The sequence below is a fragment of the Dermacentor andersoni genome, chromosome 2 (genome assembly GCF_023375885.2).
Source record: "Dermacentor andersoni chromosome 2, qqDerAnde1_hic_scaffold, whole genome shotgun sequence".
NCBI classification, from domain to species: Eukaryota; Metazoa; Arthropoda; class Arachnida; order Ixodida; family Ixodidae; genus Dermacentor; species Dermacentor andersoni.
The window spans coordinates 125037826-125059357 of NC_092815.1; the positions used below are offsets into that span (position 1 = coordinate 125037826).

The 21532-nt window shown below is 42.0% G+C and overlaps 1 protein-coding gene across 9 annotated transcripts in view; it reads left to right on the top strand.

Annotated features, from left to right (window-relative positions):
* LOC126541179 (uncharacterized) overlaps positions 1 to 21532 on the top strand; it is a 283735-nt gene that overhangs the window by 216799 nt on the left and 45404 nt on the right. For 5 of the 9 annotated variants that reach the window (XM_055076519.2, XM_072286530.1, XM_072286534.1 and 2 more), the window contains 4 exons: positions 2945 to 3053; positions 5632 to 5726; positions 10195 to 10320; positions 20964 to 21133. In XM_055076519.2, coding sequence (XP_054932494.2) covers positions 2945 to 3053; positions 5632 to 5726; positions 10195 to 10320; positions 20964 to 21133 — 500 coding nt within the window. Of the gene's footprint in view, positions 1 to 2944; positions 3054 to 5631; positions 5727 to 6981; positions 7003 to 10194; positions 10321 to 20963; positions 21134 to 21532 lie in introns of all 9 variants that reach the window. The other 4 variants (XM_050187864.3, XM_072286532.1, XM_055076518.2 and 1 more) reach the window with 4 other exon arrangements.

A 21532-nucleotide genomic window follows, 5' to 3' on the forward strand; every position in this document is an offset into this window, starting at 1 on the left:
TACTTCAGTGCATTCAACAGCAGTGGAGTTATTGGCAATTGAAGATAATCTTTAATACCCTTTGCCGTGCTCCTGCTTCTTCTTCAATGCTTTGCATAGCAAAGGCTACAGCAAAACAGGGTGTACCCATAATGCTCCACCTACTGAGCATCGCGGTAGCATGCTCAGTAGCCGTAGTAGCGTGCTCAGTAGGCAATCTTATTTTGGATGTTCATGTAGACGCCACCATTTCTGATTTTCTCGCCTACAACGTGCCAAAAGCGGTCTCCCTCAGCAAGCGGGCTCATCGCGGCACCCTATGGCTGCCACAGTATCAATGCTACATAGCACACCGCAGCAACTTTAGTGTGTATGCACAATGTTTGCTTTGTGCATGACAGGGCTGAAGTGTGTGCTTGCACTCATTTGCTCCAGTCTGACTGCATTGCGTGGTGCAGACTGGCTTTGTCCCGCTCCAGCCTGACCAATGGATACAAGCCACATTCAACTTGCGCATTTTGGAGTGCTGTCAATAGCTCAATACAAAGCAATATCTGCCAATGTGTCTAGCCAGGAGTGGCCATTGTGAGCATATACTAAGCAGAGTGGCCAAAGTTTAATTCTTCCGTGGGCAGCTGCGGCCTAGCATGAGCAGATGATAGTCTGCTTCTTACGGAAGTACATAACTGTTATCGAAATTTGAAAGCAAATTTTCGCTTACTTCAGCATGTTTATTAAACTGTGTCAATAAATGTACATATTAACAGTAGGAAAAAGTGCACTGATCGAAAAACCTTTCATTATTGAAGTCAACTAGTGGTCAATAGCAGCCGCGTATGGGAATGCGCTTTATGACAAAGTAGAGCAGCCCGAGAAAAGTGAGGAGAATGCTTCTGTTAAAAAGAGAGTGTTGGAGATAAAGGTGACTTTGCACTCCACTTGCGAGCTCCACAAGTCGTGCACGACTGCAAAATTGGGCTGAGATGTTCACAGCAATGTATGCAATCCGTGGCCTGTGTTTTTTCACCTAGCCCAAGGGGTGTTCAGGACCCCTTTAACAAAGCACTTTGTTTTTTTAATATGAGAAAAATTTATTTGTGTAGCTGTTAACGAAATGCATAAAAGGGACATTCAAACCTTTTGCTTTGACATGCTGTTTGAACAAGTGACAATATTTTAAATCATCCGGACTTTCTATTACTAGAAGTGCTTTACTGTATTTTGCATTTCACCAACACTGACCGTTCCAGAGTGTTTCACAAGGGTCAATGTGTCTACAAGGCTCAGACATGCCCTAAATTTGCCAACATATGTTAATTAGAAATATATAGCTTAACTTAGTAGGTGACTGAACGAAATAGCGCATAGACCCACTTGACCGAAATTAATTTTAATAGCCCCTAGAATTTCTTATGTTGAGCAAATTGTTTTGCATATTGAGTGTGCCATCTGGGTGCTAGGATTTACAGGAAAACAATTTTGATTCAGTCAGTGTAAAATTCTGGCAGTAAACTGATTGCCTGTGGTAGAAATGTCTTGAAATAGTTTTCCGGGCATCATGTTCAAACTGTGCAATCCGAAACATTTGTCACAGTGAGCATGCAACCTAGAGTCGGTATAGCAGAATCTCATTAGTTCAAACGTAGTTCAAACTAAGGAGAGCCCCTTTAAATGTAGCACCTCACCAATTGCGCGGTACAGCACACAAAACCAAAATGGTCGCTGGGCTGACATTAAAAGTCTAATCTTTCCTCCATCAGCATGCGACAACATGTGCTGGAAGAAGCCTAGGTTCCGTATAAAGTCCTAGTGGGATAAAATCATAGCTTTTTGCTGTGGGTGCGAGGGAAAACGTACAAGAGTGAGCCGAGAAGGATGGTGGCTTGATGCGCACTGTCCTCCTGCGTGCCCAATGTTGAAGGTGACGTGATCAAGCACCCACTAAGAGAAGGGGGAAGGGTGGGGAGGCATAGGGGAGTGTGCAGTAACGGGATGAAGCGCGTGCTTGATCACAGGCTTAATACATATAAGCAAAGCCGCTCTGCTTGCTACAGTTCAGTCTCGACTTCCTGCATGTCTTTCCTCTTCATTTTTATGGCACAGAATATCGTGGTAGCTAGGGACACATCGAACCTTTGCCTTTGGCTCGAGCTTGTCCAAAAAACTATCCATGGGATTGAGAAATTTTGTTCAAAATTACCGTTGCGTGGTTTTTGGAGTCCGAATTCGCGGAGGTGTGTATATATTAAAATACATGGGACTTTGTCAGGACCAACCTAGCAGTTTGGATGACCCGTCAATTCAAATGAAGAGATTTTGAATTATTGGGTTTCCACTGTATGTATTGGGCCGTGTTTTCAAGGGGCAGCAGATGTGCACATGTGCTTAGAGTGAAAATTCTTGCTTGCTCTTGCAAGCCTTCAATTGAATTTGTAGACTACTTGCAAAGTCCAGTCATGTCACCTATGACATTTCCATTTCATCGCATGAAGACAGCATGCATCAGATTATGCTTAGGTGGACTCAAAACATATAATAAACAAATAAATTCAAGATTTATTGTCTGAATTTAAGGCCGAACAGAAAGTACTGCATTCATGAGTTTTCCAGCTGCAGGCAGTGTAAAGCACAGTCAAATGTCTTTCTCTGAAAAAGCCAATTTCCTGAGTACTTACATTAAACACTTTTGCAGTCCCCATCAAGTTCAAGAACATCTTGTCAAGAACTGTAATATAAAATTTCAATTATCTACTCACAGATGGTGTTGGGAAGTTAATGATGGTCCTGTTAGGATATTTTTGGGGTCTTTTTTTATTGTTGTTGAGCTTGCTTTGGTGTGATTCAACATTTCACTTGCCTCGTGTCCTGATGTTACCATTATGATAATTTTAGAAGAATATTGATGTTGCAGAAAGAGTAATAAGGTAACCTGTGTTGATTCCCTTTACTCTGCTTGTCCTGCCAGTGTGAGAGAGGCCTCGGCAGAATGGTCAGACATTTCCGTGGAAGACATCCTGTATGAGCGCTCAGAGCTGTTGAAGCAGTTGAAAAGCTTGAGTGCCACTGTGGACAAGGTGAGACACTCGAAAACTTTGCAGTGAATCATGTCAGACATAGGAAAAGTCTCCAAACAGAAAACGCTTTTTACATGAAGGTCATTGCATTGCCACGCAATCACCAGGTTCATATATTGTTAACTGCTCACTTGTGAAAAGGCTTTCACTTTTGCATGACATTGCGTTTGGCACACAACATCTCATTTGAGCTGTGGACAATCTGTACACTTGCTTGTCCCATAGAGTTTGCAACCAAAATTACTATAGATAACACTGCCACTGTGATCATTCAGCTATCATGGGAATGATAGCTAGTGCATGCATTTGTCTAAACATAGTACTTGCTGCTTCAGATGTTCTTGTACTTTAACTTATCACGCACTTTATCTTCCTCAATTTCCAATCACATTTTTCTAAATGCCTGATGGCAACAAGTTTCAACATGCATGCGCGATCATTGCTCATTGTTGCTTTTATAATGCAGTACTTTGTCGAAAATTATCAGTTTGCAAAGTCACAAATCCATGTACTACCCATAATTCCCCTGCTGGCTGAACCACCATACTTGCAGCTCCTGTAGCCTCCCGTAGACGCTACCACCAAAGTTTTCTCTAGCAACTGTTGTAGAAAAACACTATGGCTTAAAAAATGGATGCATACCAAAAGGTATTTTCGAAGGTGGTATCCATGAAAGTGATGCCATGAATATGGTTGCTGCCTTTGCTAGCCCAACACATCAAAATTGTGAGTATTCTCGGAATGATTCAGTGTATGTCACGTGAAGTGTACAGTAGTGACTGCCCTCATCAGGCTGGAAACATTCACGGTAGAGTGGGTAGACATGGAAACACTGTACACTGTTGCACTTGTTTCACGAGTGTCTCTCCATTTGGCTACATTTCGTCACATCAAACACTTTTTACCTCCTTGCCTCAGCAGAAAACAAATGAACTGTGTTCTCATGAATGCAAACACTACAAAAGCAAGAAATGGGCAGTAAAGCCAGACGCAGCTCCCAGTCAGGCACACACCAATATGGCAGCTTTCTGAGATGACTGTGATAAAACGAAGAAATCATTAATTCATTCATTACTGTGTGAACATTGAGTAATGAGTGCCTTTTTTCATTTCCTTTTCTGTTGACTTTAGCAAGGTGAACACTTCAAAGAAATACCGAGACAAATTTTTTCATTTTTTTTCTATATTCTTTGTTTAATAGCTGCAAAACCCAATGATTACAACATGAATATTCAAGTCATCAGGTACAGAGAAAATAATTACATCATTCTTGTCATTAACCAATACAATATATGTGCCATGTGCAGGGTGGCTGCATGCCACAGGAGGCATCACAACAGTCGGAGATGGTAATCATAGGGTATTCCATAAACATAAGATATCGTTACACGGAACCATCTAGAACCATCATTCTAGATGGTTCCGTGTAACAGATACGGGCAGTACCGAGGCTGTCCGACTGAAAGCTGAAGGCACATCGGACATAGCGTGAGAGGAGCTTCAGAAAAGGAGAGAAGGCGACAGAGGCACTCTATGCTTGCTGGGAGGAAACAGTAGGGGAACTTTCTAATCCAAGGTATATCCTGAAGAAATTTCAAAAATCAGAAGGTCTAGTTATGGGGTTTCACATATATAAAGAGCAGAAAGGTTAAGAGAAACTCCATAGTGGAAGGCTCAGGATTGATTTCGACCACCTTGGGGGCTCCTGTCGCTTCAAATGTTCTTGGCTTAACTTATTCCACACTTTCTCTTTCTCAATTTCCAAGAAATTGAAACCAAAATCTAAGCACACAAGCGTTTTTTGCACTCCATCCCCATTGCTTTTGTACGTCCCCAAACAATAAAAATAAATTAAAATAAAATGGGGAAGCACGCACCACCGCAGAGATACAGCAGGCAGAAAGGTCAATTAAAAATAAATGAAAAGGGGCTGCAGAGGCAGCAGAATGCCACAGCCACCGAGCTACCACGGCCGGCAAAAATGATGTTGAGTGAAGCGAAAGGAAAGGACCAACTGGGAGGTGCAAGACACGGTTGCACCACTTTTATCAGAACAGCATTATCCAAGGCTACTTCTAGCCTGGCTGACTTGCGGATGCATCAGTGGTTTGTTATATATAATAGCCGCCTCCAAGTGTCGCGGTTTCACCTGTGGCATGAAGCCACCCTGTATGGGACACACATCTTGAATTTGCCAGTTTTAAGTATGATGCAGTTCATTTTTTGTGATCTACAGAAGGTAGCCGAACACACGAAGACCATACAACTGACGAATGAGGTCCCAGTAGCCAATCCACACCTATTACACTTGTCGGAAGCTCGCCGGGGACTCATCAGATGCTCGAAGAAGCAAAAGTGTAATAGGACACTCAAAATCATGATAGCCAAGATCACAGAAGAAGCCAGGGTATATGCCGATACATTGTTCACTCACGCACTGGATAAACTGATGCCTTATGCCGGTCTCACTTGAACTGCAGCAAAAATTTGGTGTCAGTACTTTAAATTGTTTGCATCTGTAGAAAACAGGAGGGAGAGTGAGGAGTTCTTTAGTTAAAAGAGTGGCATTTGTCTCCAGCTGCAGGCAGAAAAAGAAGACCTACATGAGCAGCTTCGGAAAGCAAATGACGAGATCACCTCTAAGGAAATCAGGGCGACTTCACGATCTCCAAGGTACTCTTCTCGCATTTTCTGCATGTTCTTGTCTGATTCCTCCTCCAAATTTGTTCTTCCTTTTTTGATAAACATGTTTTTCTTCCCGAACATGCTTCTGTCACTCACCACTTATGTTCAGAAAAAGTCTCCTGTTTTTCCTTTCTTAGAATGAGAGAGAGTTAAACAAGAACTTGCACCGTACTGTTTCTGGGTGTGATAGAAAAAATGGATCAATGTGGCACCAAAATTTGAACTAAAAGTGTTTGCTCCATGGAAATGCTAGAGGTCAATAGGTAGTAGTGGAGATTACTTTTTGTAAACTGGTATTTAAACACAACAATACAGTAATGTCCACGCGAGCATTTCACTTGTTCATGTCATTGTGACCTCCATCTTAATTAAGTCCACCAAGGAGATTCTGCCAGAAATCTCCAATGGTCCTTGCCCTACATCAGATGAGTCTTGCCTTTACCCATTGATTTCCCCGATACCGTCACTGCTCCTAAATTTTTGCCACACTTGGCTGCCTTCCTCTTTCTTGGCATATATTTCCTTTGTTTTGGTAGTCTGCCAGTTATCTGTTTTACACATTGAATGACTCGACCAAGTCCCCTCCTTCCTATTAATCTCATCCACTACATAATCGTTGTGCATTTCATCACCAGTTCACATTGATCTTAGTCTTTTAATAGTATACCTACCATTTCATTTGGCATTGCTCATTGTACTACGAACAACAGAAAGTTAGTAGCTCATATCATGCAGTATCAAACAGTTAATTAGGTAAAAGCAGTTGTATTGCACTTTTCATTTCTTCTAGAGTTTGTCAGCGAACTCGTCCAAGAATGGACTGGCAACACATTCCTAGAACTGCTGCTATAGCACCAGTTCCTCTTGTTAAATTCTTGTAATAGTGTCTGGGTGCACACATCACAGGTAGTTTTATTTCTGGTGAAAAAAAAAGTGAGCATGCAACAGCCACGCTGATTCTGATGGAAAACCTTTTCCGCGTCCCTCTGATAAATCCGCAATACCTCCATGCATAGCTCAGAGCTCCGCATTGTGAAAAGGAAGTATGTTGCAGTTACAGTTCATGAAAGCCAGTGCACCTCAATATGCTACTAGTACTTGAAGTCATCTTGTCTGACACTATCCAAACTTTCATCCTGTCCACCACTTGCACCAGGCACCAAAAGCACTCTTCGTTGCACTGCGCTCAGTTTTTAGAAAGAAGGTAACAAACTTTTTTCCTTTGTTGTGTTCATTTGTGCAGTAAGGCCCTGCTTCTGAGAATGTGAGTACAGTTCTCTTATGTTTGTGCTCCTGCACAACTTCTTGCAAGAGCACGTCATTGTGTACTTTTATGTTCTGGCTCAACTTGTTGCTTTGTTGGAGTTAGGCGCAGATGGTGCATGGACACATGACGACAGAGCCAAGGAGTAGGTTGTCACATTTTGCATACCACGCTCCAATACCACAAGAATAGTTATAGTCAGCGAGCACAGTATACATTGCTGCTAAAAAATGTTGGCAATGTGTAAACAATTTAAAAAAAAAATCCTAAACAGGTTTGCACACTTGAAGTGAACATGTGCAGTCACAAACCTTTTTGCCAAGTGCTGTGCTTGCCTGATGCGTCGCACAGAGCTTGCAAATGAAATTGACCGTCTTAGCTCGCTGCTCACATTCTCAGTCTATGCTGACACAATATTACCAGCACTTCGCCATCAGCTGCAAGGAGCAGTATAGGAGTTAATTGGGCCAGTACAGGGGGTGCATAAAACTGTCTCAGTCGCAAATGTGCAGTTTATCTCACCAATGCCATGCTGTACAGCAAATGCTGCCACACATGTGAGCCAGTCAGTAACACGAACTGGCTGCACATTTCAGAGAAGAGATTAATTCTTCTGTGAAGCTTCCATTCAGTCAGAATCGCGCAGAGTCGGATCACATGCAGGCAGTAAAGGACCCTGCTTTACGGTTCTCTTTCCTGGTTGGCCAATGAAACCCATGACTTTTGCTCCTGCCATGGATACGCTTCAATGGCGTGCCAAGTCTAGTGCTAGTGCCTAGGAGTGAACAGGTTTTTGAGCACTCGGCTAGTCTCTCTTTCTTGAAATACTCAGAGCTTGACAAACAAAGAAACATTGGTTAGCTATCTGTACATATTGAAATATGGCCGCACCTAAGTAAGAGACATAGAAAAGGCACATAAAAAGATGAGCTTAGATGTTTGTGCAATTAAAGAGAAAAAAAAATGCTGGGAAATGTTGGCTCGAGGAACTGTGCATTTGAATCAGCTGTGCATTTGAATCGGCACTTAAAGTAAAGAATGTTAGTAGCCCATTAGGAGTGCTAGGCTTGGATTCATTTAAGGGGCTTGATCTAGATTTGAGGTACTTGTTTAAATAATACCTAGTCCTTAGAATGGAAGAAGGAAACTTGTCTTGTAGACGTGTGTACAGGTATTGTAGCTTTACTGTTGCGGCTTTGTGCCTGGCTCGCTCTGAAGCTTCCAATGCATTCGTAATGAGTTACTCTCACACATTGCGGACGTGGACTGGAGGAAATGCAATAATTGTTCGGACATTACTATGTTACAGGTTAATGGCCTTGGTACATAAAGCTATCATTTTTTACATTTGCATTTCGGTGCAGTAAATTCAGTACATAAATCATCTTGCATTTGTGAACATGCAATTGTGGGCTTTTTTACATCATCCTAGCATGTTGCATTAAGGCAATTGCAGAAACTTACAACAAATGTGCAATGCCTCAAAATGGTAATTCCAGAGCAAAGTCCAATGTGAAGCATGCATATTAGTATCTCTGGATGAGCAGTACTATTCTGACTAATTCTGGATAAGCAGTAATATGCAATATCTTTGACATGTAAGAAGACTGTGTATTGTCACATTGCCCAATTTGGACATAAGAACACAAAAGAAGAAAAGAGAAAATGGGAAATAGCTATGTGGAAGTCAAATACAGCTTTGTACCAAGGAGCAGGGGTTCCAAGATGTGTAGAGTTGCATAAAATACCAGTGGCACAATGCGACCAAGGGTGTTGAAGACTGCATTCATAGAACCTCACTTATTTACATCTCACATCATAGTTCTTATAAGCGTTGCAGGAAATGTATCACAGGTAGGTGTGCTGGCTTCTCTTGTTTTGTATGACCTAATTATTATGAATATGTAGCTGTAAATTGGTTTTAACAAATTTATTTTGAATTTCAGCAAAGTACAAAAGAACAGCCTTTTCACTACATTTAAAGCAAAGCATTTTGGTGTCATATATGTTTTCACATTAATATGGACTCAATGCAGAAACAGTACAGGCCAATTATATTAGGCATGAATTGTAACACTAGTAGGCCAGCAATACAAACAGTGATCTTTGTCATTGAGGGAGTCACAGAACAGGGTAGAAGTGGCGTTTTGATAAGTTACTCATTCTGAGCATCTGTTTTAACGGGCGCAGTTGAGTAGTCAACGATCCTTTTCTAGTAGTTTCCCTATATTTGAGAGTCCGGAATGGTGCATAGCCTGCTTAAGAGCGTCGGAGTGACCTTTTTTTGATGTTTCTTGTGTTTTGTATGATTGATTTTCTTTATGTTGTTTATGTTTCTAGCACTGTGTAGTCTGGCCTTTGTTACTGTTTTCACTCCTACCGTAGACCTCTTTATTTTTTTTTTCCCCCTCTATTTGGTGTACCTCTGCTTGTCCCCATCCACATCCTTGCCATGCCCCTTCACCATTTCATCCCTAGGTTCATCAGAGAGTTTTAGTATAGCGTATGCAAAGCCCTTGCGTGCACTACAGAATAACAGTTCCAAGATGAGCATGCACAGGATACCATGAAGAGTTTTGTGGGTTACGTACACACCCTAACTTTTGGATTTAGTTTTATGGGCTTTGCATGGCTTGCATAGCAGGCATGACAACATGGTGGCACTCAGGCCTACCTTGATCCAAATTTAGCTTTGTTAATTGCTCTTCATCATGACAGCAAAACATAAGTGGTAAAATCAGTTTTCACTTAGTTTAATCTCTCTTTGAGGACAAAGTGTCAGCAATGTTTTGCTATCATTATTGATACTAGGGCTCTGTTACGATATGGCCAGGCCTTACAAAAGACTCCGCCATTGCCACAAAACTGTTTTGACTTCTGTATACCAGATGTCACTAATGCATTTAATGTTTGACATCTGCTTGCCATGGGGAGCGCTTTACAAGTCGTGTCGAGAACATGCATCTATATAGTGTGGCCATAGCCGTTTTGCGTGGGACCGCATAAACAGCCTAAACGCTATACTAAAACTGTATATTGTGCCATTTTTTTTTGTTTGCATATATATATATACACACCCTTCCTGATTTCTCGTCCCTGCCTGTGTGTATTTTTTTTTTCCCCTACCCTGCACCACACCACGCCTTCCTGTGTGCCATCCTTTTCCCCCCACGACCTTCGACTCCCGCAAAGCCCTTGTCGGCCATTTTCGGAAGAGAAGGCCAGCCCGCTCTACACATGCAGTGGTGGTGTCTTCTGTTCTAGGGAGTGGCTCGCAGGCTCAGGGCTGACAGCCAATGAGATTCAGTCTTGGCAGCTGTAAGTGCATCGCTCTAAATTGAAAACTCACTGGGGGTTTATGCATCATACTCTTCTTTTTTTGGGGGGGGGGGGGGGGGGGGTAGGGGGGGTTTGATGTTCTGTGCCCCCACGCTGCTTCCCCTCTTTGCTCCCTGTTCCCCAGCCCTCCCTTGACTCACCAGATTTTGCGTGTCTCGGTGCATCATTGGAGGGAAGGCCACAGCGTCCTAATTGAAATTGCAACTTTGAGCACGGGCTCTACCTCTCTCCAGTGCACTTTGGACAATTATTGTGTGACTATCTCTGCTAAGTTAAGGGGCTGAACACGTGAGTGACCCTAACTCTGAATCTGTGTTGAGGCAGGTTTTTCTGTTTGTTTATTTTGTAATTGTTTAGCTGAAAAAAAGATAATCTTTTTGTCTTGATATTGACTGTCACAAGTAAAGTGACACTTTAGCACTGATGAAACCTCGTGATAGCATTGCAGCATTGTTGGAAACAGATGGTATAGATCCAGTGCATCTGATATGTAAAGGTCTGCAAACTATTCCATTTGGTGGCACTGCTATGTGATCACTCAAAAAGATGAATTTACATTAAGAGCATTAGAGCGTGTCATGCCGAAAGTGCAGCTAACGGAGCTAACATGTTTGTGTCACAGTACTTCATTAGATATTTCGCACTCTCGAAGCAATGCTGTTGCTACAGTCTTGCACATTTTAGGACATAGGACTGCATATATGCTAAATAGATTTCTTGAAATGCCACAATTACTCATGTTTCTACAACTGCAGCTTAGAGGCTGCATTGTGTTCCTAAAGGCTTCCCTGTGTTACAGATGTTCCTACAAGCCCATCAGGGTACCATTGTTATTTGCAGATGCTAATGAAAATGCAGACTGCTAGCAACAAATTGCCTCAAGGAATAGGTTTAACCTATATTTTTAAGAGTGAGATACATTGAAGTCAAAGGCACCATACAGGCACTTAAAGCATGTGTGAAAGAAAAGCTGTAAGGTTACTCATTGTGGTGGATTAGTGGCTATGGCCTAGCGCTGCTGAGTTCAAGGTCGCAGGTTCGATACCACCACGCCCATGTATTATGAAGGTTGCAGAATGCAAGAACGCTCGTGTGCTGAAATTTAGGTGCAAAAAAACCCAGGTTGTCACAAATATCTGGAGTTCCCCGCTATGGCATGCCTCATAATGAGATAGTAATTGCATGTAAAACTCTCAGAATTTAATTTGTTTCTAGCTCTAAGATTCTACTAACAAATTGGAAGTTTGGAAGTTCGTTAAAGTGTGCGAAGTGCAAGGTAGTTATCCATCAGCCACACAGGTTTTTCTTTGTCATCAGAAGTGCACTGGAGGAGAAATTGTTTTGACTCTTTGGTTGTGGCCACCAAGTTTTAAAAAACACTAGTGTTGCTATGGAAATAGCTCGATCTTAGAAAGCAGCCTAAAGGTTTCCTCTTGAGTACACTCATCATTGCTTTATTTTGTTCCTTTTTGTGTTCATCTGTAATGCTTTATTTCTGGTGGTTGCATTGCGGGACTCCTTTCTTAATTACTTTTCTTCCTCTCACCTCCCCCTGCTTCTTTTGCCTGATTTTTTGAAAGGGGGTTGTGTGCATGCCACCTAAGTCATGCTTCTTTTGCTTTTTATAACACATTGGTTTCTTTGCATTCGCACAGCTCTCAGTGGATCTTGCTGCTTTCTTTTGGCATTCTTGGTTTGTTTGCTTTATTAATGTGCATGATGTGCCACACTTTGGGTTTTGTACTTAGTTCTGGTCACAACAGATTGTTTTTTGATGTGGCATTGCCCTTTATTGATTTTCTTTTATTTATACATACTACAGGCTCCATTGTTGGGTTATAATAGCAGGAGTGGAACAGATTCACTCAAGCAGAGAGTAAATTGTTGTGATGATACATGCATAAATGCACCATGTATGCAGTGTTGCAGTAATTCAAAAATGTAAAAGTAACAAAGTTCACTGCCGGATATGATTAATCATATCTATAGGCTTATCGAGTGTTAAGGAAGGTGTGTTAACTGGCAACAAATTCTAGTGGTGAATGGTATTGAGAAGGAAAAAAAAACAGCACCTGAATAATTAGTACATTTCATTTCATTTCATGTATTCTTAGGACCCATGAGTGGGCATTAAATAAAGGGGGACATACAATCACCATAAAAATGACAGCGAATGCAAATAAAAAATAAGAGATTTTAGATGAAAAACTAAAATAAATGAAGCAATAAGTAGTAGCAACATTAAAACTTAAAAGCAATTTAAGGTAGTACAACAACATGTGAATAAAAGTGTAAAGTTAAGGTCATGATGATCGCCTTGTGTTAGTGGGCTTGGCAGATGTTAAGTAACTCATGTCGGACAGCCAACAGGAAACACTATTCACACAATGCAGGAATAGCGGGAGGAGACGGATGTTAGGCTTAGAGAAGTCGTGTGTATATTCAAGTAGAAAATATGCTTTAGATTTTTTTTAAATTATATATATATATTATATATTTCTTGTTAATCTCGGATGTGGCCATTGTACGTCAGCATAGTTTGAATTAATTTAAGACACCACAAGGTGTAGTGTAACTGGAAAAATTAGGTTCAAAGTAATGAAAAGGCAACCTTTATTGCACTTTTTTTTTCCTCACAGCAGCGGCAGCATTTATAGCATACATCCCAAAACATGTTGCATATTTCGTCGTCAAAGATCTCTGTGTATAAGTAACACTCCCTTTTTAATTTTGTTTGTTATTCTTTTTCTCTAGTTGTGGCCAAGTCTTTTTCCTTCTTGAATAGGTATCTCCTACTAACACGCATTCTTAGTTACACACTATCATTGTCTCTTTTTCTCTTCACTGCAAACACGGCCATGCATATTTCTGGTGTAACACTTGACTATTGTACACAAATATGGCACATGTGGCATCGGGGCAGTAAGTTGTGTTTCTCAATCCTGTCTAAATCAAAAGCAAATTACAGTTTGTTGCATACACTGCAGTTTCACAGGCACTCCTCTTTAGCCACCGAGGACAACACAGTACCATTTAATGCAATCTGAGGCACTTAAACACCGTAATAGTGCAGTGGTCAAGGTAGATCTCTGGTACACATTCCATGACACAAGCATAGAATTCTAGAATTCCAGATAGCATGACTGCCTTTAAAAGCATTACATTTATTTCGATGGATGCTTGGAGTCAGGGGCGAGTTTGCGCAAGCATCTCACTTTTCGAACATTCACTTTTCCTGCTACATCACTGAGTAGGCGATGTTCACTCCCACCTCGCTCTGCTGACTACTGCTGGTGGAAGTATGGTGCTGGATTCCGAGCGTGCAAGTGATTGTTCGGAAAGCAAAATTCTTGTGCAGTCTCAACCCAAAGTGCCTCTGAAGTGAGAATTAAGAAAAAGATGGGGAGACTGATGGAAAAACTGATTATTGCTTTGACTGTTGATAACCAGTCATTCCAGATGTAGATTTAAGTCAGGGTCATAATGAAATTTCGCTTTGCCCCATTGGCAATCACTGATTAATGTTTCATGGTGAATATTTATTGACCCATATTGAGGTTCGCAAATGTATGCTTCAAGAATGAATGTACATTAGTGGTCAACTACATATAAGGTGCAGTTGTTTTTGTCTGTCTGTTGGCAGATATTTTTTGTTAATGTGATAACCATTGCATCTTCAGTCATCTCGTCCCTTCGTGAAGCCATTGCCAGTAGTCTGCGATACGGCATATGTGCACGTTAAACTGCAGTGAGGGCATGCAATCTGTCCTTTGGTGGAAGGGGAATGAGAAGCACGAGAATTGTTGCCTCAAAGGTACGAGGTCAGGGTTTCGGGTGGAGCAAAGAGGTGAGCACGGCACCAGTTTTGCTACAGGGAACAGCGAGCACATTGAGCCTGTGGGTCACCGAGAACGAAACCTTTCTTGTCCACTGCCTCTGCATTGCTTTGTGCTGCTTTGTGGCTCTCAAGTTTGCTTTGATGCCATGCTTCCGTCTTTCCTTTTCCACACGAGCAGCTCAGTCTGAAAGCAGCCATTTTGCTTTCACTGGATCTCTTCTCCATGTGCGATTACGTTGGCCCCTTCCTCAAGATCGCACTGCTTTGCCGTGTAGCTTTCTTCTCAGTTGGATTTTGTAATGTGGCGAAAGAAAAACATTGTAAGGTAGGGCTGGATGCTGTTTGTGCTTGGTCACATGGGTGAATAAAACTAAAGGTGTGGATGTAGTGTGTATACTTCGACACTGTGGCGGAGTAACCTGCAAAATGCATGCTGTTTCTGAGCTTGGGGCTGGAGAAAAGTTTTTCTGGTGACCATACCACATTCAAGCGACTTTTTAATATGACCTTTAGGAATCGTGAATTATCATTGACAGAAGCAGAAACTATGCTTCTGGTTACATCTGTTGTTCTTAGCCCTTATCTAATCTCTTGTCCTATGTGCTAAATGGTGGTGCTATGAAGCACTTTAAAAAGGCAGCTCATTCTTTTATTCATGATATCTATTTTCTATCTTGTTGGTGTCACATGCTTTTGCCACCGGGGATTTATGCCTTTGCATGTCACAGCTATTGACACTCTTCATGGCCCTTGATTTCAGTGGGATGTTGATGTGTGCTTTGACCTTGAACTCACCTCACAAAATTTGTTCTGTGCAATGGGTGTTCTCTCCTCATTACTCCCATTCAGCTGCAGATAGCCTTTTTTTACTTTCTAAAGCTTCTTTCCCTTGCTTCCTTTTCATTTTTCTGCTTTTCTTACTAATTGGTCCCCATTGTGCCATTGGAAATGGAGTCCACCTCATAAGTTGAAATGTGCATTAAGCTGCAGTATAAATCATGCTCTGCCTTATAACAAAAGTTTACCAAGAAATACTTTGCTGATGTGAGCATAACCAGAACAAGCATCATGAGTTGCATGTTTCTGGTTTGCTCACATTTAACAGGATGAAGCAGCAATCAGTACATGTGTGAGTGTACACTACCTTTATTTTCGCATATGGGGAGAACTGTTCACTCACAGTTGCTTCGTAAGGCAAAGAGCAATACTTTGTTTTCTACAGTGGCTTCAACCTGTATTTCAAATGATAGTGTGTTTTTTTTTTTTTTTTAATGGAATGCTATGATGGTGACCATGGTAGAAAGGTGGTATGGTATTGTTATGGCGTTTTGCAATTCATGATGTCATTGCTGCTGTGTCAAAAACAAGAATTGTTATGGTTGACCGAGTGCCATTCATCAAAGTGTACCTTTCGCCTCTCACTCTCGTAGTACTGCTGCTGTTTACTTTAATCTTGCTCATAAAGGTGGCGGGGCAGATTTCGCTTTCTTGTCTTTGTGAGGGCTCACAAGGTAATGGTAATGTCATTCACTTGCTCTCCTTTAGTGGATGGGCAATCTATTAGTCTTTAGAAGTATTACTACTATCCTATATACCGGTCAACTTTGACAGGACATACATAATGAGAAAGTCAAGCTGACTGCCTCAACATTGCTTTTAACTTTTCTTGTAGCATAGCCTAACAAATGTGAATCATGCTTGCATTGTTGTGACCGTTTATCCTGGCCATTTTTCGAAGGATAGTATTACACTTACCTCTTTGTTTAGCTGACATGTAGGAGTGATATAAAACTGGTACCTTTATGAGCTCACCGCCATTACCAGTGTCCTTTTGTTTTTGTAATTAAATTCATTTGAGCTTTCAAAAAGCAATTAGAACCCTGCTTGGATGCGTAGCCACTATGACTCATATCCAGTTGAGCTTGTTCTTCATCTAAGCAGCTTTCTCGTGTGAAAGTGTCGCATATAGGCGCACTGGAATGCAAGGACAAGCATTACTGGCAAATAACTCTCGAACGCAAACAATGCTGCAGCATGTAGATGCATATACGTAAGTGCAAAAAATCTGGCTAGTGCACTTATCACTGTTCAGCAATCACACTACAATAAATGTTGATGAAAACTGGGCATTTAAATAAATTTTGACCACATTAGACAAGCAGTGCTTGTGCAGCTGGGAGTTTCAAGTTACTAATGAGCAAATGTTGAAACAGTTGAAGAGACACAGCAAAAGGAGATGACTGCCTCACAATGCTCTGCATCTGAGTTAAATCTGCACAAAAGTACTGCGTGCAATATCTTTTGAAAACATAACAGAAAGCTTTGCTGTACTTCTAATTTATAGTGTGTTATTTCTTGCTTTCCTTCTGACATTCTTTTAACCAGTTCTATCTGATTTTTTATTAAAGTTCTTCTGCTCGGTGTTGTATCTGACATCAATATTTAGATGCATTATGGCACGATTCTGCCATCTACACATTTTTCACATGGACCATTAAGCTAGAACCACTTCTGTTTGTTTCCACATTCTTGTTTTTGCTAGCAGCACTGCCTTCATGTTGCACGAACGAATGAGTGCGCACAGTCTAGAAAAAGGTATTTCATTATCCACCTATTGGTGTTGCATGTGATGAAAGCTTGGGCCATGTTCTTGGCTTGACGTTTTTCGAGGCAGTGGCTTTGTGTGTATGCTAGCCAGGTGGACAAAGTGTGAAATGACTTTAAGGAGGTGGGGACAGCTCAGAAACATTTCTTTCTGTTTCATCTATTCACACTTTGCCATGCTTTGGAGTCATACCAGCTAGCCCAGCCGACAGTATTGTTGCCTGTTCGCTGAGCTACTCGTAACAGACATAACAAAAGAATCTTTAGGTCAAGCCTTTTCTTCTGTCAGCAGTATGTTCACACCATGCACACATATGTGTAGAGTGTAGTGAAAAAAAGTGTTGCACCTAAATGTTGCTGGAGGAGACAGAGAAGTATAAATCATTGTGCACAAGAAGCATAACAGAATATGAGATTGACCTAGCAATCAGTAGCACTTGACAAATTGTCACTAAGAGGAAGGTGGGGGAGCAGGAAGAGGAGAGAAAACTAGCACAAGTTGAAAACAAGGATAGAAGTTTTATTTTTTACGTGCTCAGCAGAGCTGGAGTCTTGCTTGCAGGCATACCATACATTGCTAAATTCCTGCAGAACGCTTCAATAATGTCAGTGCGTCGTGCATGCTGGCTAGCACCGCCTTATCAAGCTGTGCAGCACAGTAGAATGCAGCACACGGCTAGGTTTCCATGCTCATGAATTCTCCTTTGCCAAGCACCAGGTCCTCTCAAAGGCATATTGAGGCACACACACGCTTGTTTGACTCTCGCACAGAAGTGGTGCTCGTATTTCTTGAGTGGCACCACGTGCACTGCTACCGAATTTCTTGCATGTTTGTTGTGGGGAGAAGAAAAACATGAAGAGGAACTGGGCGTCACATCAAGGCATGCACTGTACCAGATGGTGAACAAACTCGCAGTAAAGCTGAAAGCATGCACACCTTCGAAGGGTAGCCTTCCTCTATTCTATAGCAGTTTATCTATTCACATTGAAAACCCAATGTATGGCATGGCGTACCCACCTCCACATATCTTAGTTTACATCTGACACTACCTGGCATTTGGAACTAACATGTGCAAAAACATCGAGCATCAATTGATTAGTTAAGAAAGATGAATGCTTTCCAGTGAGGAGCGTGACAAAGCACTCGCGGACTCTTCTAACCCTTTCAGGGTCGATTTTTTTTGCCATATGCAACTGCCGAGGGACAATTTTTTTTTATTGCAGATTTAAATTCTCCAGAGGGACTTATTTCGAAAAAAATTTACCGTAATTTTGCTAGGGTGACCATAAAGTGTAAAAAAAATATTTGCATTGGTATATAGGTACTGTTTATTCATGAATAACAACAGCAAAAAAAGTAAACTTGTAAGAATTAAAAATTTGATGCATTGTTATACACATAGTTCAAGGCTTAGAAAATGCGCACACTAGAATATTTCACAAGTCTCAAATGTTGCTGCTCTTACACTAATATTTACGTCCATAGTGTAATCAAACTGCGTAGGTGAGCACACTAAAAAAAACTGTGTGATTGTGTGCCTGTCAAAAAAGCAAAACGTATGACAAACTTTTGCTAATCTTCATCTTATCACCAACCAGAGGCAATTAGTTTTCGCGAGTCTCCAAAAAAGAAAATGCATGCACGGCGGCATCCTTCGCGTAAGCGCACCCCTGTGAGCAGTAAACGAGCGACTAACAGGTGGTCACCCTTTGAGCGATTAGTAACGACATAGCCATCAGTTTTGAGAGCGCAAGAAGCCGAAACTACCTGCAGAACAAAACCCAAACTAACCGCCATCCGCTCGCGCATGCGCCAATGCGCGAGCGGTAGTATTGGGGGCGAGCTTCACCACTGGAAAAGCTGGCGCCTCCGTCGGCGTGACGTGGCATGAGGGATCACGTGGACACAGCGGCCGCATCGGCTGCTTCGGAAGCGTCGAAGCGAGCTGAAAACGAAAGCTTAAAGTCCCACCTGCGCTGCGGTTCTGATTAAGTTGTGAGGCGTTCCCGCATTGGGTGTCTGCTTGACAACATTTGAAAGCCCTATAATAGGTAGTGGGTGCCTTTAGAGGCGTGCGGCATGGTAGGCTACTGTTTGGTGCCGCAATGCCGGACGTAGGCAACCGAGCCCGGTGTCAGCCTTATTCACACGTAGCCACAGGACAAGAAGCTGCGTGAAGCTTGGCTCGCAAAACTTGGAACAGGCAGACAGCCATCGGCTAAAACTCGGGTATGCAGCAAGCACAGATGCGAGGAAGGTTTCTGCTACGGCGCCAGGACTGCGATGTTCGGTGAGTAGCAGAAAACGCGCACTGATACGACCACTGATACGCGCGCCCGCTGGCCGGCTAATGTCATGACGGTTTGGTCTACGAATTTTTTGATGCTAGATACTGGCAAGTTCACTGGAACGGAAAGGGAGCAGTTAGATGCACATTAAGAAAAGGCATGGCATATGGTGATGTTTGTGTTATGATCATATTAATGCACTGGATTGCGAAAAAAGAAGCAGAGGTTAATCGCACGCTGAGAAGACCGATAAACATAAAGTGCGATGCAACTTGATAAATAATATTGAAATGTCCAAGAATTTAGAAGACAAAAAAAAAAAGATTGAATCGTCACGACAGCACATCACAGTCGCCATAGGCGTCCAAGTCTCTATTACGAAATTATTTTTGAACAGTTCTGATAGCGTTCACGTAAGAATGGTTGCTAGTGTACTGTCAAATGCTCATATGCTGCGGCCTAAAGCTCACGGCACGGTGCGAAAGCGCGCTCACAGCGAAAGCAAAACATTGTGCGCGTACATGCATGCAGACGCGCAGTCGGCCCCTGCGAATCCATGCGATCGCTGCACTGAGGCTTCATTATGTTATGCCCCCATTCGGTTATACAGACTGCCTACTATAAGAACATATTTCACATAGTTTGCTCTCAGCGTTTGCCTACCTTTCACGTAAGAAGCTGGTTCGGGAGACCCCATCGGGGCGACCGCGCGCAGTTGCATTCACTGTACATATTCGTTAAAGAGATAGCACCTGTAAACAATTCTGTGTTTTGAGTTTGCCCAAGATTATTATTTTGCCAGTGAAAAACATCCCTTGTGTTGAGAGTACTTACGTAAATGTCCAGGAGGGCTGCCACGTGGTATTTTTATTCAGCGCCGCAAGCGAAACCTATGAGGAGCGCGCCGCATGATCCCTCATACTACGCAAGGAAGGCGCTTCCGACAGATGGCGACTCCGTAACTCCTCGCCCTCAATATAGACGCGCCAAAGCAAACAAATCATGCAATAAAAACTGAGAGAGGGAGGCGCAAGAAAAAAATTCGCTATATTTCCACATAGTGGTAGCACATGCCAGGAAAGAAAAAGTTAGGAAATTGGCGCTCTTTTTAAACGTACAGATGCCGCCCTAAATATACGGCATCGACCATTTTGGACTTGTTCACGGCGCCGTATATTTACGTTATTGACCCTGAAAAGGCTAGAGACCAAACAGGCAGCAGGGAGAGCTGTAGACAACCACCTCGTTCGGAACATTTCATGACAGTTGGAAGACGAATTAAACCTTGGAGACTTCAAAATTTATATTGGCATTCTTTTGTAGCTTTGGTTTATGATGTTTCCGTTTTGCCGCCTGGACTCAAAAGATGTCCACTCGTACTTTTTAACTCTGTATTCCTGCAATTTAGGTGGTGGGTATTTCAGAACATTGCAGTGATCATATTCGTGTACTTTCAGCTTATTGTGTATCTTCTGTCCTCCTCTTGCTGCCATGCCCCACTTTCAATAAATCCCTTAGAAACCACCACAGCTTCACTCCATACTACAGAGGACAAGGACAGAAAATAGAGATTCATTACATGAATTCAGCATGACTCACCAAATGGCCCCAAACTTACGCATTGCTGTGCTACAACTAATTGTTGGTTTGTACCTCCTTGCTCAGTGTGTCTCATCCAGCAACAGTTAAGTGCAGTACTCCCAGAGTGTACAGAAACTGCCATGGAGCCCCATATAGTGTGTCTTGCTACTCATTACATCGCATATAAATGGCCATTGCAAAAAAAAAGTATGTATATTATTGAGAATGTGGGCCCTTGGTCTCTTCAGCAGTCTGTCTCCACGACCTGTGCCCTACTTCCCCGGTCCGTCCTCCCTCGTTTGCATTTCAGGCACACTGCACAGACCAACACACGTCTGTTGAATGTGCTGTCTGATCTCGTGAAGACTTATGTGGACACAGAGCAGGAGATTCAGGATGCCTTAGGCCAACTGGGGCTGTCGCGCGTCGATTCACCGGCATCCAACACAGCAGCCGATGAGGACTACTCTAGCCTTGGTGGTTAGTGTGCATTTCCTCTCTCTTTGGGTTTGTTTGTTTGTTTGTTTGTTTGTTTGTTTGTTCGTTTGTTTGTTTTTTCATATCCTACTGAAATAGAGGTAGCTCATTTGGTAATACTGCAAGCATACAGGGATCCAAGCCTTTTAAAGTGCATTCTCATCGTTTATTAATCAGAGTGTAGGATCACATGTAACCATTTTTACTTTTAAGATCCTTTTTTGTTTTTGTTTGACTTTAAATTTGCCAGGTTTCTTGGTTAGAGTGTGCTGATTTATTTTAAGAGTACATTTTGTAAGAATTATTTTCACTTTCCATGCTGAAGCCATGACCCTGCTATTGCTGAGGTCAGCCGCTTGGTGTGACAAATGATAAGGAATTAATAGAATCAAATAAAAATAA